Source organism: Homalodisca vitripennis, chromosome 3 (assembly GCF_021130785.1).
Source record: "Homalodisca vitripennis isolate AUS2020 chromosome 3, UT_GWSS_2.1, whole genome shotgun sequence".
Lineage (NCBI taxonomy): Eukaryota > Metazoa > Arthropoda > Insecta > Hemiptera > Cicadellidae > Homalodisca > Homalodisca vitripennis.
The window spans coordinates 161,376,540-161,404,490 of record NC_060209.1 but is presented as its reverse complement, the minus strand read 5'-3'; the positions used below and the strand labels follow the sequence as shown (position 1 = coordinate 161,404,490).

General features: G+C 37.0%; 1 protein-coding gene across 1 annotated transcript; it reads left to right on the top strand.

The window, feature by feature from the left end:
* LOC124357709 (thyroid adenoma-associated protein) lies at window positions 1–27,814 on the top strand. Its single transcript, XM_046809718.1, has 8 exons — window positions 1–455; window positions 16,518–16,696; window positions 17,129–18,324; window positions 19,616–19,785; window positions 21,600–21,766; window positions 22,271–22,424; window positions 22,957–23,174; window positions 24,911–27,814. Exons 1-8 carry the CDS (start codon window positions 195–197, stop codon window positions 26,577–26,579), a joined length of 4,014 nt encoding a protein of 1,337 aa, XP_046665674.1. The 5' UTR covers window positions 1–194; the 3' UTR covers window positions 26,580–27,814.
* The last annotated feature ends 137 nt before the right edge of the window (window positions 27,815–27,951 follow it).

The window sequence follows — 27,951 nt, the reverse complement described above, 5'->3', positions numbered from 1 at the left end:
TAATAGTTATTGGACAAATCAATGTGAAATGACACAAATTATGTTAAATGAAATATTCAAAATAGTGCACAATTTATGTTGTCACCTTAAATCCACCAGTTTTTTTGCTTTTAAAGTATTTTACAGTTTGTTGTGTAAAATTCATACAATTTTTTCCAAACGGTACAGGGGTTTCCACAGAGTCTTTTAAAATTATGCTAAACATTGTAATGTCAAACTGGGAAAACCCTTTGGGAGGAGTTCGTCAGCAGAATTCCTTGATTCTTTGTCAACTGCTGTTGTTTGATGATAAGATATGGAACTCAGCGCTACCCGAATCAGCTGGCTGTGACCAGGAAAAAGCCAAATTTAGGCACCAACGCCTTCTTGAGCTGATCTTCACTAATTTGTCTTGGACAATGAAGACTAAATACTTCATACTAGCTGTTGTTCTGCCAAAGACTGATATTTTAGAGGTAATTTTATATCATTTTAACCTTCTAGTTTGTAGAAAAGGAAGAAGATATGTGATACAAGAAACAGAAATAATAAATTATTAAATTTTATTAACATGTTATCTGCTAGCAGCCTGTTCAGAGTAAACTTATTTCATGTTAATTAAAAAATCTGAAAAAAGGCATTTATTCAAAATAAGAGCTGCAAAATTGATATTGATATAAATTGTTTTAAACTTTTATATGTTTAGGGATAGAGGTTAGCTAGCATACTAATGAAAGAAGAAACTGTGTATTATTTCGAATTATTATTTCTAAAATAAACAATGTTAGTCGTTTTTTTTATCTTCTTTTATTTAGCTCTAAGGCTCATATATAATTCAGCTCTAAGGCTGCTTTTTGTTGTTGATATATGAATATTTAAAAATGTTTATACCATTTACTTTGTGAATGTATTGATTGTTGATTGTGACCAACACTTTATTGTGTACTGGATGGTCAAAGTACTCAGTATACGAGGCGTGTTCAGAACGTAAGTACCATTTCATTTTACTGTCACTGTAGCGCTGCAATTGGTGTCCGTGCATGCGCACTAGTCGTCCTTGTTCACTGGCTATCGACTCACACCATTTTAGTTGTTCTACGTTGTGTTTTCTCTTAACGTAAAAAATGTTTAAGTCAATATTAGTAATCCTGTTGATTGTTAGATTTGTTCTGTAATAAGGTTTTTGAACGCAAGGAATGTGAAATTTATTGTCAACTTCGAGATGTTTACGGGGAGGAAGTAATGAGTGAAGGAATGGTGAGAAAATGGGTTAGAATGTTCAATGGCGGTCAAACAAACTTCTCTTATCACCAATGACCTGTAAGGGCACTTGGAAAAATCCAAGAGAACAGACGTTTCACTATAACAACGTTATCTGAGGATTTCCAAAAAATGTCACGCATTCTTTTCTTTACACGCTTTTCTTTAAAAAAATTGTTACGGACTGCTTAGGTTACTCTGTGTTTCCGGTGGGTTCCAAAAAAGCTCACTGACGTGCACAAAACCAAGAGACTCAAAAGTGATTTGACTTTTCTTACACGGTACAGTGATGATGATGAGGATTTTTTAAACAAAGGTTATGACAGGTGATGAAACTTGGGTCCGTCATGTCACACCGGAATCCAAACAGCAGTCAATGGAGTGGCGAAACACGCAATCTCTGAAGAAAGAATAATTCAAGACGACAATGTCTGCACGAAAAATCGTGTGCACTGTCTTTTGGGATCGGAAAGGTGTTTTGCCGATTGATTTTCTCTCAAGAGGTGAAACCATTAATGCGTCAAGGTATTGCAAAACCTTAATAAAGCAAAGGTGGGCAATTCAAAACAAACAGAGAGGAATGCTCAGTAAAGGAATTGTGTTGCTCCATGACAATGCTCAGCCCCTTACCGCTGGTGACACTGAAACATTGCTTTTTGACAATTTCGTTGGGAGCAATTCGATCACCTGCCCTACAACCCGGACTTGGCACCGTCTGACTACCACTTGTTCCTGCACATGAAGCATGAGCTAGGCGACCAACGCTTTGAAACCGACGATGAAGTAAAAACTGCTGTGGTGTCAAAGCTACATTCGTTGGCGAGAACCTTCTACGAATAGGGTATAGACAAATTGATCACCCGCAACGACAGGTGTTTGAACATCGGTGAAAACTATGTCAAAAAATAGTTTAATGTTTGGCCTTACATGTAGAAATAAAATTGTGTTAAACAAAGGGTTTTACTTGTTTTTTTTGTTTTTTGTTTTTTTTTTAACTGTACTTACTTTCTGAACACACCTCATAGATGGTGGTACAGTATCACTCAGTATCATCAGTGAAGGTGTTCAGGTATTGAAAGCTATTTAGCATTTCCAGAATTTTACGGGTAGCTTCAAAATTCAATGGTGAAATTTCAGGAATGAATTCCTTATATAGGCATAAGGAAAAAAATATTACGATAAATTTGCTCTGGAAAATGCATATTTACAGAAAATATCTCTTACAAAACACATGCTGGCATGTCCTGATTGATGCAATGGTTGCTGGTGCTGCTTATAATTGTTACACAATTAATCATGTTGCTATTAAGTTATGTGTAAATCAATCTGATATAAAGTCTCTTTTGTTTTTTATAATATTGTTGTTGGATCTATCTGTGAGTGCATTGTGACAGGCTACCAGAGTACACACTACATCGGGCATTTTTGATGGTGCTCATAACTCAGTAATACGATGAGCAGAGGTCTGTATTGATTGAGCAGAAGGTAAATTTGCACATTTCCTATGATGCATGGGTGTCTTAGCTGCTGTAATAGATTTACAGTGCAATACTTAATTAAAAAATGAATAACTGCTGTGTGTAAATATGCATTTATATTTTAAAAAAATCTGAGCTACCTGTCACAATTTTAATAAACTATTACATCTGTGACGGCCCATTAAGAAAGCCCCTGACCATTTGACACTGTGAGGTCAATATTATTATTGACCAGTGAAGTACTACAGTATTTATATTGTAGTATTACCAACCAACGATTCTTCATTGTTCCTAACAGTAAAATGTAAGTACTAATTACTTACAAAATATCTACCGTCACCTAAATTATTAAAAGGAAATAAGGAACAGTGATTATTATATATTTATTTAGTAAGATATAAGTCCAAGTAATAGTTGCTCGGAATATTCTAGTTGATCTCAACTGAGTTGTTAAGCGGAAGTAGCCCGATACCCGTGGCAGCTTTAGCTGCAGCTGGCTGAGGAATTTGCTGATTCTGCTGACTCCAGCCTGTGTCTGGCCAAGTTGTGTCGTTTCTAGACTCTGTTACGCCCCCAAGTAAATCGTTTGGGAGCAGCACCGTACGGAGTCTAGTCCGCCATTTTAACAAAAATTTGTAGCGAAAAAAGTACGTGCGTGGGGTGAGTTGATCGCCGGTACTCGCACGTAACGCGTCGCTCCGTGTTTGCCCTTCCCTCTAAAATCTTAAATTCGTAACCTACTGTTTCGCTGATGAGTGATTAATATATTTTAAAATTACAGTTTAGGGAAATGTGAATAGTATTGTAATAATTATTAATGTGAAAGGTTAAATTAAAATCAGATTTTTGCGGCCAACAGTTTTCTGATTATCTAATTCCCAAGTCCCGTCTCGTCCGTTACAAGTGGTGTCAGGTGTGAAGGTGCGGTTCAAAAGTCCGTGATTAAATTGTTTCCACGTTTCTGCGAGTCCTACGGAGCTGAGAAACCCTGTGGAGATGGGACTGGCGGATCATCAGCGATTCCAGTAAGTAAAAATAATCTATTACGCTTAACCTAAGCTAGCAATAATAATCAGCTAGCAGATTAATTAATAGTTCTTCTATTCAAAATTTATTTTGTATATTTTTAGAGGAAGGGCACAGATATTAATCAATTAGTTGAAATTTGAAAATAATCTGGTAATATATTATCGATTTAAATTAAAGCATATTTGGAAGGACGTATTTAAATTTAATAGTGATGCATTGATCTAGGCATCAGTTCAGACTAATCATAAAGGCAGTGAAGCCTAACAGTCCACGTTAACTGCTACTTATTCTTAGTTTAACAGTATTCTAATTATAACTTAACCTTTTAACATACAATAGAAGCTTTTTAACTAACCTAGTATTAGTATAAACTAATATTAGAATAACCATACCTAGTGTGTTAAAGTGCGTTTGGAAGCCGTCTGGGCGTCATTGAAAATGGCTGATAATTAATTATAATTGATTGATTGAATTTAATGTCAAATTAAAATAAATAGAATAATAATAACTTGAGACATCGACTCTGAAAAATATAGAGTCGCATTGTGGCTAATTTTCCATGTCAGGTCAAAAGACGCCAGCGCATTTGACATACTATAAAAATTAACTAATTATTGATTATTTATTATTATTATTGATTGATAGTATGAACTTACAACATAAGTAGTAGAATCAAAGCAAAATTAGAATTGAACGGTTACCGATTCAATAAGTGATAACTAGCTATTCTATGATAATTTCGGGATTTAATTCGATATTTTGAGCTAAGGACTTAGTCGAAATTTTTGGACTTTACTGATTACGGTAGGGTGCCTATGGCGGTGTGAGGAATAGCTTAGTGACTAATTCAATATTAAAACTTGTTATTGACTAAAAAGTTTATTCATAAATCAGGAACTAAATTTATCGACTTTTAAATTAAAAATATTAAACGCTACCGTGGACTTAGGCGTATAACTGTGATGATTAGTTAGACATTTGAAGAGATATTGCGTGAGGGTATGATTTAAATGACGAGTAATTAAAAAAAAATTAATTGATTAATTGAACGTGACAATTTTTGAAATTATTTGAAGAGTTGAGTTAGTGTATGGAATTTTCATTTCCCCTTTGGAATTTAGTATTGGCATACACTATGAACGCGTATCTCTTGAAAAAAGGAAGAGAATCAATATGAATTGAAAAATCCGAGGACAGCCTACTTCCGGTACGGCTGAGGATTTAAGAAAACGGCTGACGAAGTGTGTTAAGGCAGGTACGCCTATTGATCAGGCTGTCTTAGCTTCCTTAAATGTAGATGAGGAACTGGAGGCCTGTGAAGATAAATATAAGTCATTGGCTGCCTACGCGAATGAATATGAGGGGGGACTATACAGACACTGAAGGTCAGCGTCTTCAAGCCAGGATGTGGCATAACTATTTAAGGGCGGGACGTATACCAATAGGCGCATTGGGTGACAAAAGTATCGCAAAAACGTCATGAGGTGTTAATGGATAAGACCAAAGAAACTGTGTGACGCGGCCGAAGCCAAGAAAGACGCGGCAAACGCCGAAGCTGAAAATTCAGCAGCCGAGCAGACCCCGCGGCCCAAAAAAATGCGGATGTGCACTCGCCTCCAGAGGCAAACAAGCCACATCACTGTCGGTGCACTTGCTCGACAAATAGATTCAACCATCGCGATCACACCGCAACAAAATTTTAACTTAACGTCATCCGCACATAGTAGAGGAGTGCCTGTGTATAAATGGGGCTTACAATTTGACGGCCAATCACAGAGCGTAGGGGCGTTTCTGCAGAGAGCAGAAGAACTGCGCAGAGCTCGAGGGGTCACCACAACCGAACTGTTTGATTCGGCAGTGGATTTGTTCACGGGACCTGCCCTAACGTGGTATCGATCCACGATAGGCCGTCTCAAGAACTGGGAACAGCTGTGTAGGGATATGGAACTGGTCTTCCAACATCCTGACCAATGACATATACCTACAGCAAGAGATATTCAATCGAGTTCAAGCCGAAACGGAACCCATTGACTTATTTATCGCTGCGATGGAGGGGTTGTACAGTCGCCTGTCAACACCCGTAGTGGAAGAAGTAAAGCTTAGGCAAATATTGCATAACTTACATCCCCAGCTGCAAGACCGGCTTGCTCTTTTCGATGTTACCTCTCTTGAACAACTGAGAGTGATGGGTAGAAAGGCAGAAGCGGGACGCTTGAGGTCCATCACCAACGCGTGCGGTAGCGTCTAACGTGGGTGTACTCGAACCAGACTTAGCATATCCCCCTCCTCCTCGCGGGCCGACTCGGGGGCAATGCCCGTCCCCACGCCTGAACGCAAGGTGTTCCAGGCAGCCAATACCTCAGATATTACATGTTTTAATTGTCATATGAAAGGCCACATCTCTCGGAACTGCAGGAATAAAAGAGAGGACCGCTCTAGTCGAATAACGTGCTGCGTTGCAACAAGGCAGGCCACATACAGAAAGATTGTAGAGTTCGACTAGACTCTAAAAGACCTCATTCGGGAAACGGGAGCGGGGTAAGTGGATCCACCGACACGAAGCCCCCGGAATTAAAGGAAGCTGTTTCGCAGCTACCTACTAAGGTGAACCTAAATATGTGTACGACTCGTAAGAACTGCACTACTGAGAAGCAGGTCAGGACCGTCCCGAGATTCGAGATGTGGTAGATGAACTTGTAGCCATCGGTAAGATAGAAGATGCAGAGGGAAAGGTCCTAATTGACACTGGAGCGCAGGTTTCCCTCGTAAAAAGAGGAGCCTCATCCGCTGAGCTCACCAAACCAGACGTAATTTTTGAAAGGTATTTCTGGTAGGACATTGAAAACTTACGGGCGACAAGAGTTGACTTTAAAAATGAAACCGTGCGTTGAAGTGGTAGGAAATTTTGTGGTTGGGAACCTCCCTAAGGGATACCTAGCCGTACTTGGTTGCGATATTTTGGGCAAAGGAAACGGAGAAATAAATGTTGAACATGGTCTACTTCGGTTGTATGGTGGAGACATTTGGTTAAATCGGATAAAGAAAGGGGAGGCCGTGCCGGATCCTAACCGTCCCTCAGCTAGCTGTGCACCTCCAAAACAGCAACGTTATGTGTACTGCTGTAGCGATGTGAAAATTCCGCCCCGGTGTGAAAAGATTATCCAAGTGAAGACTAACCGATGTGCCACCGGTTCCGACGACTTAGAGGGAAAGGACGTGGTGATTGAACCCCCTGACTTTATCATGCACGGTGTTTATCTTGCTCGAACCCTGACAAAGGTAAAAGAAAACCGCTGTTGGGTCAAGACCGTAAACGCAAGTGCTGAGGAGTTAACTCTACCCAAGAACTTGAAGTTTAGGAACGCTCGACAGAGATTTCGACCCAGTGGAGGGAGGAAATCCTGTGCGACAAAAACTACTAGTTTTAGCAGACAGTCATGGTCGTGGACTCCAGGAAATACTATCCGAAAAGACTACCTAGAAATTTTGATGTAGAAGTCTTTTTTCATGCCCAATAGGAAACTAAAACAAGTAACCTCGAAATTTGGTAGTACTATTGATACATTGACCGAGAACGACACGGTGATCTTGATAGGGGGAACAAACGATGTTGACAAGTGTGCGCCTTACCCGTTAACCCTGAAACAAGCATTTGAAAATTTTCCGGTGAAGTGGAAAGCGAGAGTAACTGTTCTGTCGATATTTGACCGCTATGATCAAGACCTCAAATCCGAACTTGGAGATGCCAACGGAATTCTTAAATCCATCATTCAAAATTTAGCTAAAAATAGAGATAAAATTCAACAGGGTAGGATTGAATTTCTAGACCTCAAAGGAAAATTGAGCCATAACATGTACACAAAGCACGGGTTGCATCTGAACCAACAGGGTAAAGTGAATATTGGCCACTGTTGTGCGCGACATAGCACTTCATAGCTACAAAAGGCCACAGGCAAGAGTAGGCATGGTGAGTCGTTCTGACGAGTCCGACTTAGAGGCGTGCTTGGACGAGAAGCTTAGGCATCTGCCAAGTCACGAGCGAGACCTTGTGAAGTCCACTCTCATGGGATTCAAAAATGTTCTTGCTCACAGTGAAGACCAACCTCTGGGTTGTACTTCGGCAGTGACACATGTCATACGAACCGGGAATGCAGCCCCTATTTACAAAAAGCGTATCGCGTACCATACCATCAGAAGGCCACACTTGACGAATTAGTTAAAGATCAACTAAACAAAGGTATCATTGTTCCTAGTCAGAGCGAGTGGGCATCGCCTGTAGTACTTGTGCCTAAGAAATCTCCCGACGGTACCCCTAAATTAAGGTTTTGTGTCGACTACAGAGGACTTAATGCGGTGACCACCCCTGACGTGTACCCCCTCCCGAACATCACAGAAACACTTGACTCACTTGGCGGGTGCCAGATGTTCACGACGTTAGATCTCCGGTCTGGGTATCACCAGATTCGAGTTGACGAAGATAGCCGACCAAAAACAGCATTCAATGTCCCCGGCGGACATTATGAGTATCAGCGTATGCCATTTGGACTAAACACGGCTCCGGCCACTTTCCAAAGACTAATGGACTCAGTGTTAATGGGCTTGAAAGGTGAGAAATGCCTTGTCTACTTGGATGACATAATTTTGTTTTCCAGGACTTGCCTTCACACCTGGAAGCCCTTCGTGAAGTGCTATCGAAAAATTACAAAATGTGAACCTGACAGTACAACTTAGTAAATGTAATTTTGTGGTCAATGAAGTCAGCTATCTTGGTCATGTAATCACTAAGAAAGGTGGTGTTGAACCAGATCCTGGAAAGGTATCGGCTGTAAGGGACTTCCCTGTGCCCACTACGGTGAAGGACGTGCGTTCTTTCCTAGGCTTGGCTGGCTATTATCGGCGTTTTATTGACGGTTTTGCCACCATTGGACGTCCACTATTCGAGTTGACCAAACAGGATAGCGAATTTGTGTGGACACCAGAATGTCAGGAGGCTTTTGGCTCTTAAAGACAAAACTAATATCTGCTCCTGTGTTGATATACCCTGACTTTACCAAGCCGTTCATATTAGCGACAGACGCGAGTACTGTTGCCTTAGGAGCAGTCCTCTCACAGGAGATTGATGGCCGGGAACACCCGGTAGCGTACTGTTCTAGAACATTATTCCCAGCCGAGAAGAACTACTCGACAACCGAGCGCGAATTACTTAGTCTAGTCTGGAGTACAAAATATTTCAGATGCTACTTGTTGGGGCGTCCTTTCAAAGTAATCACCGATCACTCCGCTCTAAAGTGGATGATGTCGCTGAAGGACCCTAGCAGTAGGCTGATGAGATGGGTCGTTGCGACTAGCTGAGTTTGATTTCACGGTAGAACATAAAGCCGGAAAAAAACACACTAACGCGGATGGGCTAAGTCGCGCAGTGCGAGCGGTTAAACAGGAAGTGCTCCCTGTCGTTGACCTTGAGTTAATTAGAACACGTCAACGCGAAGATCCCGTAGTTTCAGGGTTTGAGACAAGCCAAGAACTTCCGGATGAGCCCGGAGAAGGTCCTGTACCGTTTGAGCTCGGGTGAAAAGAAAATTGTAGTACCAACTTCCTTAGTCCAGGAGATAATTAGGATCAATCATGATTTGCCCACAGCCGGACACGCCGGAGTGGCAAAAACACTAGACCGGGTGAAACAGAAGTTCTGGTGGAGAGGTATGGAAAGAGACGTTATGAATTACGTCAGGACATGTCGTAGCTGTAGCCAACGAACGAATTACGGTAAAGCGAAAGCGCCCCTGGGTGACGTCTTCAACGAACCCCAGGAGCCCTTCGAAGTGATAGCGGCAGATATAGTTGGTCCTCTGCCCATTAGCGAATCCCGCAACGTTTATATTCTCAGTGTTATGGATCACTTTTCCAGATACTGTGAGTTTGTTCCACTGCCAGATCAGACCACCGAAAGTGTTGCTCGAGCGCTAGTGCAGAGGGTGATAACCAAGTTTGGCGTGCCAAAGGCTTAGTTACCGATCAAGGAGCTAACTTTACATCCGGCTTAATTAAAGACTTATGCAAATTTTCTGCACGTTCGAAAAATCCAAACTACTGGTTTTCATCCTCAGAGTAATGGCAGACTGGAGCGGGTCCATTCCACTGTGATGAGGATGTTGAGTCATTTTGTTAACCGGAACCAGAACCAATTGGGATGAATACTTGCCTTATGTCACCATGGCCTATAACTCCCAATCTCATGAGAGTACTGGGTATTCTCCGTATGAGTTAATCTTTGGTCGGAAAATGGAGGTTCCTATGGAAGCGGATCTGAAGATAACGGATGAGACAGATATATATGACAATCATATCGAATCGAAGCCCTCCGGGAGAAACTACAGGAAGCTTACAAGGAAACTGCAGTGCTTAAAGCCAGAGCCCGAGGCCGTAATGAAAGTCAGTATGATAAGAAAGCTAAATCAACCGAATTCCGCAAGGGCAGTTTGTATTATTGCATGTACCCAGTATAGGACGGCATCGTGTAAAGAAATTATCAAAACTATGGAAAGGACCATATCCCATAGTTAGAGTGGTATCACCTCTAAATGTTGTTCTTCGAATACGAAAGCGACAGGTCGTCGTGCACGTGAACCGTATCAAACCTTATAAGGAACGTCCGCGTCCTTCGACCGCGCAGAAAGAAAAGCAAAACGAGAATAGTTCCAGTGATGAAGAGGTAGATGATAGTGGTCTGCAGAACTTAAACGGAGATGTAAAGGGTGACGATGAAACCCAAGCCCCGGTAGCAGTAGCCGGGCCTGCAAGTATCGGACGCCCAAAACGGAGTAAGAAAGAACCCGCGAGATGGGGTGACTTTGTTAGACTTTTGAAGAGCTTTGGAATAGTTGGGGGAGTAGTGCTCGCTACATAGCCTGGGAAAAGGTGGATATCGAATTTGATCGTGTCACATGAAATCATAGATGTTCTGTGTTGTAGGCCTTTTAGGCGTTTTGTTGATCCTGGAAGGTGTCCTCTGCTTCCACCAGGGTGTCATATTCGAGAAAGAAGGGGACGTTTTACTTACAGACAGCTAACTGGACTGTGGTGCTCCAGTACAACCTGACAGGAGTGGAAGAGGAAAACAGAAATCTAAGTATAATCTTGGTAAAGGTAAGAGGTCAGTATGATGAGTTTTTCCAAAATCTTCTCTCGCAAAACAACAGCTTACATACCATAGTGCATGACCTTGAAACCAGTTTCAGATACGAATATTATGGACTACAAAAGATGGTGACCGACTACGTTGGCAAAACGAGTGACTTGGTCACTCTGCTGCCGCGTACCCAAAAGAAGCGCGGTCTGTTTGATGCCGGTGGTCATGTACTAAAATTCTTGTTTGGAACTGTAATCGATAGCGATTTGGGAAGTTATGAAATAGTAAGATAGATGAGGCCAATATAAGGAATGACGAAATGTATCACGACACGACAGATCAATTAACTGTCTTAGATAACATGCACTCAGAAATTTTAAACCATTCGAGGGTAATAAATAAAATGATTTACATCTTGAAAGCGTATCACCAAGTGATGCATGACAACATGGCTCAAAACTCAAGAACAGAATCCGTTTTCTCAAGTTTGTTTAATACTCTTTTCCAATACTTAAAATTAAGTTGTGCCTTGTCAGAAATTAAAGATGCCATTAACCTTGCTGTACAAAGAATGAATCAACTTCACCAAGCTGTAGAGGACTTGGCTGCAAATAGGATGACTAGCAACCTATTACCCCCTCATCAGTTCCTAGAGGTCCTGAAATCTGTAAAACAGGTTATACCACCACCTGCAAAATTATTCTTAGACGTTAAGTTAGAAAACCTCCATAGCTTCTATAAATTTGCAATAATCAAATCGTATGCTACGGAAACACAGCTTTAGAGTACTCATTAAGCTCCCATTGAAAAATGATAACCAAGTGTATGAAGTTTTCAATGTAATAACTTATCCCTGTTTTTGACCCTTCTCTGAAAAGATGGGTGAAGTGGGAAGTAGACGACCAAAAATTAATAGTTAGCAAGGACAGACAAACCTATACCGTTTATTCATCTGACCATTACCGAAGTGAGTGTAGTTTCGGCCCTTTAACAGTGTGTCCTCTGTCGGAAGTATTATTTAATGTACACCAACGACCAAATTGTCCAATTGAACTTTTGCTGAAAGAGAAAATTACGTTGTGCACTAGAAAGTTGATATCCGGCCTGAAATCCCAGTCCTAATTAGAACTCCAACCCGATGGATCTATACTAACCCTCGGGTGAAGCCAAAGTAGTATTGAATTGCTTTAAGACGGGATGCTGGTCTAAACGTTTAGTACAACCATTCTGAAAGGGGTGGGTGAAATTCCGAATCGGGATCGATGTGACCTGATTGCAGACGGGTACAGGATGCCTGCCCGATTCTTCGGCAGCTCCTGGCACTCGAGCGATTTTGGAAAGATAACTTTTCCTGAAATAGATGGGATATATAGTAAAGAAGAAACCGAACTGTTGAATCAGGACGTGAATGATACTTTGAAGGTCCTCCAAGCATTGGATGACCAACTTGGCACTCTAAGCGTAAAGGAGTATTCTTTAGAGAGTACTTTCCAGCACCTCAGAGTCAATCGTTTTAAGCATCGTATAGTTAAGCAGGTTCATATTGAGTGGATCTACGATTACTGTGTTATTAATTGTTGTTTTTATCTGTTTGAGATATCGAGTACGAGTTGCCAATCTGCTCCGTGCCAGCCTGAGAGGTAGCCGACGGCACCCCGAAGCTACCCGGACCGATGCAGAACTCAGAGACCTTGGGAAGTCGATTGTCCCAGATGAGCAGACCGTTAGAGAGAGTAACCAACCAGAACGAGAGTGCGTGCCAGGAGGATCTGGTATTATTCGCATAACCGAAATCCAAGCTTGGTGTGTACTAGCCGTTACGTATGTGTCAGACGTATGAGGATCCTACGAACGTAAGTGAATTCTAATATTGTGTTGAGCTCAACCTGAATGAGGAACTTTCGACAGTGTTTTCGAAATTGATGTGTCTCCGTGTGAACTTACAAGGGTCGACCCATGGTGCACTTATCATAGGCCTTGAACAGGAAAATCGAATTTTTTCTAATATTGGGGACCATTTACAGGGGTTTAGTTAGTAAGTAACAAGATTTTGCCATGTTTCGTCATAGTATAAATTTGTAACATTGTAAAAATTTAACGTTGTATTATTAATGTGTAACGAGTAGTCGTAGGGTTTCGTTGGAGGCTGGTAAGGGAGAATTTTTCATAAATTAATATTATGATCAATATCCAATGAGTGATATCTGGTGTCCACAGAAAGGTAAAGCCGGCACCCCTTCCCCTTATACCCCATTCCCATCGCTTCCCAATACTGGACTGTGGATGCCTAAAGAAAAATAAATAAATTATTAAATTATTAATACATGATGAGCACACAGCAATTAAGACTGTGGTAAATGCCTTGCTGTGGGATCTCCCGGGCCCATCAGCAAGACAACTGCTGTACCGTTGCCAGCCCTACCAAAATGTTACGCAAGCACTTTTAATATTATTTTTTAAACTAGCTCACGAATAATACTCAAACGCCAATAGTATATAGATGATTGTTTAAGGAAACTATAGGTTGTAATTCGTGAATTTTTGCTGTTCAAGTGAACTAAATAGTACTTGCTGTTTTAATGTGTTGCTATGTTAATCGTATGCATGCCTCTAAATTTAGTTTTCAAAATGCTAGATTAAGAAAAATATCAAGTGAACACTGTTTGGCACTACTAGGTGTATGGCAATGCCAACGACTTTAGGTTCTGTTGTAAGGATTTTAGTTGCCTCGTTTTGGCTATTAATGGCAAGTGTATATGTCAATTTGTATATTGGTATTTTTTAAACTTAAAATGTATTCTCGTTTTAGTAGTAAGAACCTTGTGACTTAACAACTGTTTCAATTTTAAAGGGGTGACTGACCTACGGCGGCCCCGAGTGAAAGCCCATGCGGCCTCACCTATACTGGGCAAGTAGCGGTTAAAATTTCCTAATCGACACACTTAAATACCTTTTTTTGTAATAATTGGATCTTAGCAATCCACTGTGGTGTGCTCGACCAAAAAAAGGAGTAGGAAACTAAAATTAACGATCTCCTCCTTCTCCATAATCCCACAAATAGTTGTTGTGTCACTAAGGGTTGTTGTTTAAAGCATGTTTGGTTGCCTAGTGTTAGAGTGTCTTTCTTGTTGTGAGCGTATTAATTATAGATGTCACTATTCAACAACCATGTTACTTTAATTATTATGTAAATTTTATTTCATTTTCTGAAACGAAATTTGTTATTGCTGAGTATGTTAGTCAACTTGAATTTTGAAGTTTATTTTTGAATTAATGAAGCTTTTGTTTTATTGACTTTCTGTGAAGGGAGAGGCACCACCCGAGCGACGTATGTTTGCAAGTTTCCATCGATTTTTAGCAAGATATGTTAGTACAAATTTAACTTCGAAAGAGAGTCCAGATAAGACATCCAACATTTTTTTTCTTTTTTTCTATTTCAATATCTAAATACCAGTTGAGATTAGCTGAAACAAATTCCTGAATCAATTAAAAAAAAAAAAAAACAAAAAAACAAGGGACACCTGTAGAACATTGGACTTACCGTTTTATGTTACCTCATGCTGAGGACAGCATGGTCTAAGGGTGAGGGGTGTGTGACGGCCCATTAAGAAAGCCCCTGACCATTTGACACTGTGAGGTCAATATTATTATTGACCAGTGAAGTACTACAGTATTTATATTGTAGTATTACCACCAACGATTCTTCATTGTTCCTAACAGTAAAATGTAAGTACTATTACTTACAAAATATCTACCGTCACCTAAATTATTAAAAGGAAATAAGGAACAGTGATTATTATATATTTATTTAGTAAGATATAAGTCCAAGTAATAGTTGCTCGGAATATTCTAGTTGATCTCAACTGAGTTGTTAAGCGGAAGTAGCCCGATACCCGTGGCAGCTTTAGCTGCAGCTGGCTGAGGAATTTGCTGATTCTGCTGACTCCAGCCTGTGTCTGGCCAAGTTGTGTCGTTTCTAGACTCTGTTACGCCCAAGTAAATTCGTTTTGGGCGCAGCACCGTACGGAGTCTAGTCCGCCATTTTAACAAAAATTGTGTAGCGAAAAAGTACGTGCGTGGGGTGAGTTGATCGCCGGTACTCGCACGTAACGCGTTCGCTCCGTGTTTGCCCTTCCCTCTAAAATCTTAAATTCGTAACCTACTGTTTCGCTGATGAGTGATTAATATATTTTAAAATTACAGTTTAGGGAATGTGAATAGTATTGTAATAATTATTAATGTGAAAGGTTTAAATTAAAATCAGATTTTTGCGGCCAACAGTTTTCTGATTATCTAATTCCCAAGTCCCGTCTCGTCCGTTACACATCTGTTAGGGAAGACTGTCATAACCTTGGATACCTCTGTTTACTCTCCTTGCTTTTTGTTTAGGTGAGAATTATTTATTACTATGTGCAAATAAACATTTCATATTCAGGGAACCATAAGGGTTGTGAAGACTTTTTTTTAAGTTTCAAGTTCTCAAATGCAAACAAAATTGTCACATGTGATGGAATTAAGATTGTGTTAACTCAGATCATCTTCGATGTACTTGTGATGTACAAGGAACTGTTATGATACTTGTACACTGTCCTTTTATTTGTTATGTTTTCTTTGAATGCTTTATTCAGCATCTTACAAGTCTTAGATCATTATTTAAACAAATAGAAATTTTAGATTGTTGCTCTGCTCTAAAGATACTTTAAAATCTCATCCATCAGAAACTACCTATAGTATCTGGAAGTAGTGCCTGACTCTTTAGCACCTTCAATATACTGTTGTCAACTGCAGGAAGACAAATTTCCCCTACAAATCTCTGCTTCAATAACAATTCCAATTACATTTTTTTGACATTAATTTCAAATGCGGTGTTGGAAGTTAGTGAATTAAAAATCACTGTTTTGTGTTTTCTATGAATTAGCGGATTCTGTGTTTGATTAGCATATATATTTATCACAAGAATAACCTAATAATTTGTTATGAATTTGGCAACAAGTTTATTGCTTTGGTAAAGTTGTATCCATTGTTCATATTGCATTGGGCTGTGCCCTTAGTCAAGACCATTCATTAGTGCAGCCCTTTGTATGGTTTATATTCGTGCTTTAGGTTTTGTTGGACTCAGTCAAACTTCATTCATTGGATCATATCTCATTTATTGGCTGAGTGAGATTTAGTGTACTCAAATTATTAGACATCAACTCAAAAATACTCTCACCTCTATTGGTTTTTCTGCACCATGAGACATTTCTCACATGAGCTATTGTGACTATCAGGCTTTTGTGATAGCAAGATTCGGATAAGCACTCTGCTTTATAGAGAAAAAATTTGTCTATTTTTGAACATGTAAAGGTTGCTATTGATGGCTTCTTTACTCTGGTTGTGAATAATTAAACTTCTATAATCTGTAAATAGCAGGTGGTGTCACCAACAATTTAGATATATTTTTGTGTTTGATTATGTAATGTACATGCAAGCTACAACACTTTCTTATCATGGCTCTGGACTGCTCTTCAAGGTCACCCTAAACTTACTGATCAGTTTTTAATTCACTATTTGTTCTGATTCTTACAAGATTCTGTGCTACAACAATTATTTACAGCAGAATTTTGTAGATTAGTTGTATTATAAAACGTTGTCTTATTCAGGTTCTGAAGGATCACAAAGAGGACATAATACCAGGACTAATGCTGAGTCTCTCTGTACCACATCTGGTACCAGCTGGCACTGACTTATACCGTGCCATACTGGGTGAGCTTTCACACACAGAGTGGTGTCACTATTTCCTGGCTCCCCTCTCCCACATTTTGATCAACCCAGGTGTCAGGTAAACATGTCTTTTACTGTTTAATAATGTGTTAATAATATTTATGACCTCAAGGGCAATAAATCAGCGAATGAGGAAATTATGTCAATGACACCTCTAGTTTATTAGAGATTAATTGTGTTCAGCAGCTAAAATGTATGTGAAATAGACAGTGCCACTAACAAACAAATATTTTTTCAATGGGAAACATGTACAATAATATTTAACATAATAGTATTTGTTTGAATATAAAATAAATATGAAATTTCTATTTATAGGTTTTATTTGTATTTACTAATGAGTTGTGATCCAAAAGATATTAACTTTGTTTTGATTATTATTTATAAATTATATAATTAAAAATCAAACTTTTATCATAAACATACTATATAATTAAACATTAAACATTTTTCAACTTATAATGTTTATAAAAATGGTTTTGTTTTGTTATAGTTTGGAGAATGAAAATCTTTTCAATTACTGGATGCTACCAACAATCAAGAAAGTCCCTTCGGCATTAGATGACCTTCTTGAAGTGACATCAATTAATATATATTCGTTCATCTCCCTCCTCAGAATAAAAAGAAAAGAGGGATTTCCTGGCTCTTCTTGGGAAGAAATGAATAAATGTAAAATTAAATTTGCCCTTGAAGACTACTCAGATAAAATTCGTTCTCAAGCATTTTCGCTTATTTGTACTTCTTCAAAAGCATCTATATCGCCAAATGTAGAGGAATATAATTTAGTTCAACAATATTTTAGGCAAAATATTAACTCGGATAGTACAGTTTTGAGGCAAAGCCTGCTGAACTCATTTACAACTTTTATAATCCGCTTAAGAGATATGCTATTACATTTCTTAAAGAATAAAAATACTGAATCACCCTCAAAAACTCTATGTTTTGAATTCCTGGACTGGTTACATTCATTTTTGCTTTTCAATTTGGACACCAAATGCAATTATCAGCGCAAATACACATCTCTTGAACTGTACATGATTGTTCTTATGTACTTTGGAGAGCCAGTGAGAAGAAAAGAGCAATCTTATTCTAGGAAAAGCAATAAAAGCAGTTTAAGTCTAAGATCAGAAGACAATGCTTTTTCGTGGAGTTATAAATTCGAATCATTATCAAGTCAAAAGGTACTTCTAGACTGTCTCTTTGATGGAGACAATGATGTTCGTTTGAGTGCTGGCACTATTCTAACAACACACTTTAAAATATCACAGTCATTCGCGGAAGAATTTGAACATTTGTTCAACAAGGGATTGTCCTTATGTTCAAGCTCAATATTTTATAATGCTGAGAGTGGGGCTAGAATTGTTCAAGTTCTTGTAATATTGGCTTCTAATTGTTCTTCGGAAACGATTAAACAAATTGTTTACAATGGAAATGCTCTCTTCTTCAGTGCTCTTTTGTCTTCTGCAGAAGAACAGTTTACACTACTTAAAGAAGACTTGTTGAAGGCAGCTTCTCAAGGATCTTTCCTCTATGGCACTTTACAGACTCTGACACTTCTCCTCACGGATCCTGAAAGCCCTGAGTTCATGTTGTTGGATGCAAATCAACTAGAAAGACTGTTACACCTTATGGAAGAAAATACACAGTTCTTCTTGGGTGTGTTGTCTTCAAAATCAGATCCAAAATCTGGTAAGTTATTTTGAGTTAATATAAATACTGCAATTTGTTCTACATCCTAAAAAGATCTAGGTGTGTGTATTGATAATGTTAATATAAATTCTGAAGGATATGGAGGATTTTGGCAATCTCTAATGTACATATGGTAATGCAATCTGTAGTGTACAACTCACTCATACAGTAGCTGACTTAGTTCTGTTAGATAGTACTATACTACAGTGCATGAATTGTTGTCTTATTGCTCTTTGGCCATTACTGGAAGAAGTTTTTGTGGTTATTCTTAAATTTCATGCAGGTTATGAAATGGCAAGTACTTTTATATTTTAAAAGTCATCTTTTTATGAATTCATAATTAAATTAAAATTCTATCTGTTATCTTCTTATACATTGGTAAATAAGATTACTAATCATAATACTTAGCATAAGCATCATAGTGTACCAGCTAGTGGTCAATGTCCTGTTGGGTGTCAAGAACAGATAACGATTGTGCTACTCAAATGCACAAAGTTGTAAGCGAACAATGAACAATTTTAAATCTATAGAACTTAAATTTGAAGACAAACTTTCATTTATAAACACTAGACTATACATCTGTGGTTTACTAGCAATTGCACACGTGTCATGGGGATTGAATTCAGTCAGGGGGAAAAAAGTGCAACACAATCTTAGAGTCTGTTGTGCTCACCTACTCATTATGCAGAGTTTGTAAGGAAGGTGCTTCCAAAAGGCTATTGTTCAAGCCTTTGCCATAAGAGTTGGAGCTGTTAAAGAAAATAATTTTAAATAATAAGTACATAATTATAGGAAATAAAGTTATTTGTGTACAATACTATTTTTATTTGTTTATATAAAAAAGGTGCTTAAAAGTTTTGAAGCAGTTATAAAAACCTTACACCACCGGTTTTGAACAAAATTGTAAATGTCATGGTCGCTCTTTATTTCAATCAGTCAGGAAGTTTGTGTTCCAATTGAAATCATGTATTTTAGAAATGATTACATGAAAGTGGTTTTTATTATGAAAATATGAATTAAAATAGTTGATGGCTATTAAAATAGTACTGGCATTGAAAAAGATTTCAAAATGCATCAATTGTAAAATATATTTTGAAAATAGTTTTAACATATATCTTACTAAGAAATCAAATAACAGCACCAACCTAGAAAGGGATCATCAGGTTCTTTCTTTAAAAAATTCAAAGAAAAATTCACTTAGTCATAATGATATATTCCTATGTGATAAAAATTAAATTTGAGTAATTTTTGTGACATGATAGTGGTTTTTAAGTGTATCATTCTACTTTAGAATATGCTCCCTCTTTTGGAGAGATGGGAATGGCCATTGCAGCAGTAGTGGAGAGTTCCTCTCTGAAGGACAAAGAGGTGTCAGTGGAGATGGGAGATGACACATCAGCTGATCTCCAACTGACTCCTGCCCAACAGCTTGTACTCAGCTGTATCTGGCTCAATCTTAAGGTATTCATTAAATTAAATTACTTTTTTGAACTTGAACATATAGTTATTGTTGGTTTTAGGGTCCTTTAAAATCCCCGTCAGCGCTCTTAGTATATGCTCTCTTTTCCTGTATCCAATCTTTATCACAGTTTTGTGTTTGGTAAAGTAAAGTAAAGTTTAGACTGATTGATGTTTTAGAGCTTTGATTAGACAATGGCTGTAGCTGCAGGTAGAAACAGACATGTTAGAATAGAAAAGAAGATATGGGGAAAGTTTGCAGTCTGATCTCCACAACACTGTTTACACATTGACTGCAGTAGTCAATTATGTTCTGCCAATTACTAAAATGCTCATCACATTGACTGCAGTATACACATTATTATGGCAGGCTTATAATATGTATTACACAAGATCATTCAATTAGAACAACAGTGAAGGTGTTACTACATGTATTATAGCTTGACAGTTATTGTACATTAGTTTAACATGTTAACTGTGGATGAGAGTCGTTACTACATCAGATTTAGATCATCCCACCGCTAGAAGTGTGCCAAGTTGTTTCAGTTGCGGAATCATTACAACGGGTTTTAGCCAGCCAAAGAGAGGTTCCGGCTAACAGTTTCATTGCTACGGAACACCATATTAATTTCATATGTTTCTTTGTGTTTCACCAATTAATAACGAGACATAAGTTAATGAAATTAAATATTATCAAATTGCTTTACAAAGATTTCATTGAAGCTCTAGAGTAAATATTTGATTCGTCATTGAGTCATTGATAAATGTCATTTCAGTACAGACCAGAAATTTAGTAATAAAAATCTGATATTCAAACATTATTTTCTTTCTATATAAACTATATAAACAATCAGACTCTTTTAAGTAATTCTATTTCAGTTATTTACTAACAGAGTAGTATGTCTGCTCTATACGGTGGTCTTTTAAACACTTTTTAAAGCTATTGTAATTTTGTTCATCTTAAAATTAATTAATTAATTGTCTCAGCAAATGGTTGTAAAGTCTCAAGCCAGAGTAGAGCTCAAGTCTGAGTACTGCTGTGCTGCACAATAATATTGTTTCCAAATTGTAAACACAAGAAAGATTGAGTATATTGAGTTATTAGAACCACTTTTTGCATGAATCTCGAAATAGCAATTTGCTAGTGATCCAGATGCAGGATGTTTGAATTACAAACATTTTTAAAAAAATTAGAAGAACTACCCTAAAAGACAACCTCTCATGAGTTGAAATTCAAATGAGTTTTACAAACCCACAACATCTTTTTGTTTAGTTTTGTTTATATTTACAAACTACATCAAATATGTTATACAAACAATATAAATGCACATTTTGATTAAGATCCTTCATGATCACTTTCATAAAAACACTCTTCAAGTTCTCTCTTTTAGCAACCTCAAACACTATGATTACTTCCTCCTTTTCCATAACTGTCACTTGACATTTTATTTTTGAAATACAGAAATTAAATACAACATTTTTGCATTGATTTGTTTTTTGTTTGTGTATTGTGTACATCTCATAATTTTCATACTGCAATCAGATGAACTGAACTTTTGTATGATCTTATGGTTTTTTGCCCTATAGTTAACAAATTAGAACATTTAATATAGATTAATATTTATTTTTGTACTTGTAATTAAACATATACTGGTAAAAAAGGGTTACTTACTTAAGGAGTACTTTAAATGTGACTAGGTTGAAATAAAAATACATTAGCATTTTGATGTTTACGTATGAGAGTTAGGGTAAAGAATTAGGCTATACGGTTGGTAATATATGGTCAAGATGGTAGTTCAATGATTTTTCATGTTCAGGAGAGCAGTGTGCTGTGCAGTAAACTGGTGAGCAAGCCACTTTCTGTTAGAGACACAGAACGATGTGTCACAGTGGTGGTGTCTGTGTTACGTCGATGTCGACACAAAGGTGCCATAGAGTCTGCAGGATTGGCTCTCTACCACATTACCAAATACATCACTTCCAGGTACTATCATTATTATAACCAACATTAAAAAATTTGTCAAGTTTAAGTAAGATACACTTCTGAACTTGACCATTTTCATGTCTGGTCCACAATAAAGCAAACCAATATGGCTGTCATGTTTGTTTAACATAAACAGTTTCTTTTCTAGGCAACGTAATATTACAGTATTGTCATCTGGTGTTCTCCTGTCAAATAAGTTTGGCCAATCATGTTGACCAACTCAAAATTCTTGACATGAATGTTCCTTGTATGTAGATTAATATTTGTGTATAAGATCTGTCAGTTTGACAAACAATTGCATCTAAACTTGTTGATCAATAATCTCTATATTACCCACAAATATCCCAAGTGGGTAGGATGATTAACAATGTATGCTTGTCTATTCATAAGTCATATGATTTCAACTAAATGTGTTTACCAATTGAACTCCTTAGAAAACATTATAATTGTTATATATATTCTCTGTCATGTCAAAATAGTTTTAAACGATACCCTGTGTTGCAGCCCAATCACAGAATTGCAGGCCTTACCTTCTCAGCTCATGGAGTGGTGCCTGACATCATTAGTTGGCAACACTGCAACCACAGTGTCCCGTCGGTCAGCTGGCCTAGCTATACTGGTGCACAGGCTTATCACAGGGGACTCTAGGCATACTAAGGTAGGTCACCTTTTGTCTTTAAGATTTAATAAATGTATGTACATTTTTTCTGAAGTTAATTATGGTATGTGTACTTTACAAGGTGGTAATCTAAAATTTATTTCAATATGGTTCATGAAACCCGCACAAGATGATTGTGCAGTGTTATGTACTTTCAATCTTGTCTGAAGAAAGGCAAACTAAAAAGTGAAGAGTGTTCAACCCAAGAAGACAACAGTAGAATCGTCTCTGAAACTCAGAGTACGGGACTTTCAGGGTAAATATTTTTAGGTTAAACTTTATCAAAATGGGTTAATTATCATTCTCATAAAGATTAATCAATGGAAATTCTTAATTGTTGTGATGGAAGTATTAGCAGTGCAGGAACTCATCACACAGATTATATGAATTAAATTGTGTAAAAAAAATATGAAAAACAAATCCACTTCACTAGTACAAAGTCATTATAACTTTTGTGTCCAGATAAGTATTTTCAGAGAATGTTCTATGATGTAAGATCGATTATATTGAGTGATTTATTGCAATGTTTCAGCCTCTGCTGCACAACTGTGTGGCGAGATTGTTGGAGATAGCCACAGACAGCCATGTGATCGAGGGTGAGCTTCTGGTCGACCTTCCGCAGAGTCAGGCCTTACACTTCCTGCGGACCTTGGTACAGGAGGCCAGTCTGCGGGAACACATGGCTCAGTACATGCTGAAGGTGTCACTGGTGGCGCTCTCCAACCTTTCATCTCATATCTGGACCATCAGGTGATACTGATTGGCTGAACGTTAGCAAAGCCTATCATTCTAGGGGCTGGAAAAACTTCATCTCTGCCTGCACAATATCCCAAAAACAAACTGACTTATAATTATTGTCGCCACAACACATTGATATTCTGTTGATTGGCATTGCTCACTCTCGTCATTTATTAATAGTACTCATATAGTTAGATAACCATATGTTTATTTATCCTTGGTAATGCAATGAACAGCTGAATATGTGATGTCTTTATTTGCTCATTTGTGTTAATTATGTCCTCAGTGACAGTCACTGAAAACTAGTAATGATCAGTTTGTTTGTTCATGAACAAACAACTGATATATATATATATATATATATATATATATATATATATATATATATATACTATTATTATTATTAAATTTATATAATAGTGAGTCTTTCCTGCTTCCCCTGTATGTTCACTCATCATCATCCATTTCCATGCCCTCTTCACTTTGGATGCAGTCAATACACTGAGTGGGGATAGCTTCTTCTTTGCAGATGAAGAATTGGCACTTTGCACATCTAGTCTTTGATGGATGATTTTTATGGCAGTCACACTTGACTCATCTTCCGATAGTGAATCTTCTGTTAGTTGTGCTCGTCGAACTTGAGGGATTTCCACTTTAAGAATTCTACGGATCAGCTCCTCAGTAAAACTTAGCATGCTTGCAATAACAACCTGTTATAGTATATGATGTTTACAGAGATCCTTTACCAAGTTTCATAGAAAACTTCTTCTCAACATCTCCTTCAAATTAATAAAGCCATTCAGTGCTGCTGTGTTTAAGAGCGAATTCATTGGCAATCTGTTACTGATTTTTGCTACTTTGTAATTTTCTTTATATTTGTAAACAACCTCAACTCCTCCTTTACTCAATTAGAAACTCAATACCTAGTCCATGTTAGACCAAAGATGATGTAAATTTGGACAACATTCTTTTAAAGCTCCTGCCATATACAAAATACCAAACATAGCTCTGCTGGTGAAGTAGGTTTAGAGTCTCTTTCTCTCACAAACATCTCTTTGCATGCTTCTACCCATATATTTGTATTTTTATTAGTGTCAACAATCATTTCTTCCGTGAAAAATAGTCTCCATGTGTCAGCTCTGTAGATGAAGACGCGTAGATAGATAACCAAATCAACAGATTGTGTGCTTTTGTCAATACTATCTTGTCTATGTTTATGTTTGTGAAATGCTGTGTGTCTTCTGCGTCTATGCATGTACATGAGCTGCTTGATGAGAAACAGACAATTGTTAATTTTTTTTACTTCACAATTATTGCATTATAAATAAATCCTATATAAAACATTTATGTTTATATCTTAATATGTTTTATTTGAGATTCAAAAATTCTGGATTTTCCCATCACTAAATCACAGTATTGTCTTATAAGACCTCCTGGCCATTACAGAAACTCTTCATGATTACTTTTCAAGTGATTATTGTGGAATAATTAAACAAAACAATGAACACAGACTCCTCAATTTAATCCCTTCTGACTTATCTAGTTTAGTTTCTATTAAAGCAGTACACTGATATCTGCCTCTTGTTCATTTAAAAAATCATAAACACTAGCATTAATTTAGATCACCTTTTCAATCTTGTAGGTTCTATTTTTAGTTGTAATTTTCAGTGTTGGGTTTCATTGTATACAAATATAATGTTATAGTGCTATAGAACATTTGGAATACTTATATCATTAACTTTTTACAGGAATGCTGCATTACAGTTGATTGGGGCAATAGTTCCCAAGTTAGTTGGTCAGAAGCCACATCAAGAAGAAGGCAGAGGAAACCACCACCTGGCATTTGAAGAACTCTATTTTCATGCTAAGCCTTTAGTAAAAGTTATGCTGAATGAGTTTTTTGAGGCAGGACAGTCAAATTCTATGAATGTACATTCAAAGTTGATGCCCCTCTTGACTCTTGTTACAAACTTGGTAGCAGGTGTGCAATCTATTATTGCGGAGGATGTTTTAGAAATAGTGCAGATGTTTAGAAAATTTTTTATCCTTTTGTTTAAAAGTAATATTTTTAATGTAAGAAAATTAAGTGCCAAAGCACACTCTATGTTCCTAACATCATCAGAACTTGTTCCTATAATTAATGAAAGAGTCCAGCAAATTTTGGCTTTCCTGAATGATGAAGTAAGTTGTAATTGGTCAGAAAATGAGTTGCACGGTTATTTGTTAAATTTAACATATCTTGTTCAAAGATTCAATGATGAAAAATCTGGAATATGCTTACTTGAGATGCAAGGAGAAAGAGTTAAATCGTTATTAGATACTTTGTATAAAAGTGTTCTTAGAGGCCAACACTCTTACTTTGTTAAATCTTTGGTGTTTGAACTAAATTATTCAGCGAATGTAGTTAATTGTTTAAACATAAGTGATAACAGTACATCTAACATATCTTTGGGGTTACCACATTTTATTAGCAAGCATATATCAAACCAAGTGCAAGTCATGCACAATGGTTGTGATGTCATTAAGCAAATAAAACAGTGGTTGCTCAAATGCCAAAATTACGATATTCATTTGTCAAGTTTAAAAGTTATTCAAGTGCTCGTAACCTGTAAATCTAGACAAAAAGATTTGATAATCACTGATAGAATGGCACAGTTAGTTATTATTCTAAAAGATTTTATAATGCAGAAAAGATTGAACACAGAACTTTTAGTGCTTTCTTTGGATATAATGTTGAACTGTTTGGATCTTCTTCATGAAAACCATTCAGGCCCAAATCTTTTTTGTCCAGAGTTTAACCTGTACTGTCATGATATTTTGGATTCGAACATGACCCCAGTTCCAGTTCTTCAGTTACTGTTACCAATTGCTTGTGGAATACTCTCTTTTGAAAAAACTGTTGACATGGAACTGGTTGAAAAAGTAGCAGCATTGATAAATAAAATATCAGATCCTCGTTTTGATTATGATCAAGATAGAAGAGTTTATGCAGCTAAATCTATGCTGTTCCTCACAAAAATTCTCAAATCTGAACAACCAATAGAGAATCAATGTGCATCACTTATTTGGAAAGCATGTGTGCACTTTTTGCAAGATGAAGTTACTGATGTACGATATGAAGCAAGTAGGTTTGTGACTTACTTTAAGTCTAATCAGAGAGATCAAGTTTGGAATCCATATGTTTCGTTAGAGATGGTTTTTAGTTCTTCTTTCATGACTGCACTGATGCCACATAAACAAGCTCTAGCTTGTCTCTTAGATCAAATGCATTATGATAGTAACTCTAAACATTTTGTCAATGGTATTACAAACCCATTTGATCATGGTGTAAATAGTATTTATGAAGAAAAAGTTGTAGTTGCACACTTAGCGAGTTGTAGTATAATTGAAATAGAAAAAAATCCTGTGATAACTTAGGCAGATTGGAAATAAAAGAAAGTTGTGCTTCTTTGAATGTTGACTGTACATATATACCTATGTTTGTTCAGGAAATATAAAACGCTTTGTTTTTGTTGAAAAACGTTTGTAATAGCAGTAGTAATCTAATGCCAAGTTAAGTACCTAGTGAAAATGAATGCATGGGAAATTCAGAAAGAAATAAAACTAAAATAAAACTTTTCTTTAAGAGATTGTAGTTATGTGTTATGTTAGTCATCCACTGAGGAAGATATCAGATTGCAGATCTCGAAACATTGTGATTTTTTTGTATTACTGAACGTTGGCAAATGTCAGGAAAATCCTGTTCCTCCATCACACAACTGATAAAAATGCCTATACCACTTTACAAAATCAAGACGTTTAAAAAAAACAATGAAATAGGATTAAGAAAAATGGAAATTTTGAGAATGGAATGATGTAAAATTGGTTTCTACAATTTCACAGCCGAGTGCTCCTTGGGGGCTTTCCCTCATCACTTGTGCACAAAGGGTGAAGAACCGGCTATACTGGTGGCCATCTTGATTTTATCACCATTGTTCCTTTCTTTATTGATTATCCAGAAAAAATCCTAACACTTCGGCAATTTTTTACATTTCAAAAACTAATGGCTCTTGAGTAACTAGCATGTACACAACAAATGTTCTTAAATGAAAAAGACAACATTATTTATGTAAAGAATTCAAATACAATGTATAAAAAACAAGTACCGGTAATATTGCGGTAATATTGCAAGATTCGTGTATGTCATGTTATATACCTATTTTTGATCAGAGAAATTATATTACTATTGTATCTCTGGATGAGGATATTTTGTTATTATTTGATTTATTTTTATGTAACCATGGTAAGAATTTATGAACACAACATATACCAAAAACCTGTTCAATATACTTTTTAATTTTTGAATAAGAGATTCCAAAATATGTATTGATGGAAAACCTCTGCAAAACAAAAATTTGAATAAGCAAGAGAACCCTAATATCAAATTAACAAAAATCCCCAAATAATTTCTACTTAACACAAAATTGCTAGAACAAGTAAACCCTTCTTTCTGAATTTCCCTTCTTTATATTTAATAAATAGTGTGTAATATGTTACATGAAAAATGTGTTATTTATTTAGTGAAACTTGCTTTTGTATTATACTATGTTACTAATCTGTATGAATTTGTAAATACCACAATTAATTAGTGTAATAAAATTATAGTTTTCTAATTTAACTGTGTATAATTTTCCTGAAAATGCTGACTGAAGTATAACTGTGAGTAGATGTTTGAAATTGCCTAAAATGTTTAGTTATATGTTGATTGAGTCCAATCTGCAGATTTGATCACTCAATAAAACTTTTATTT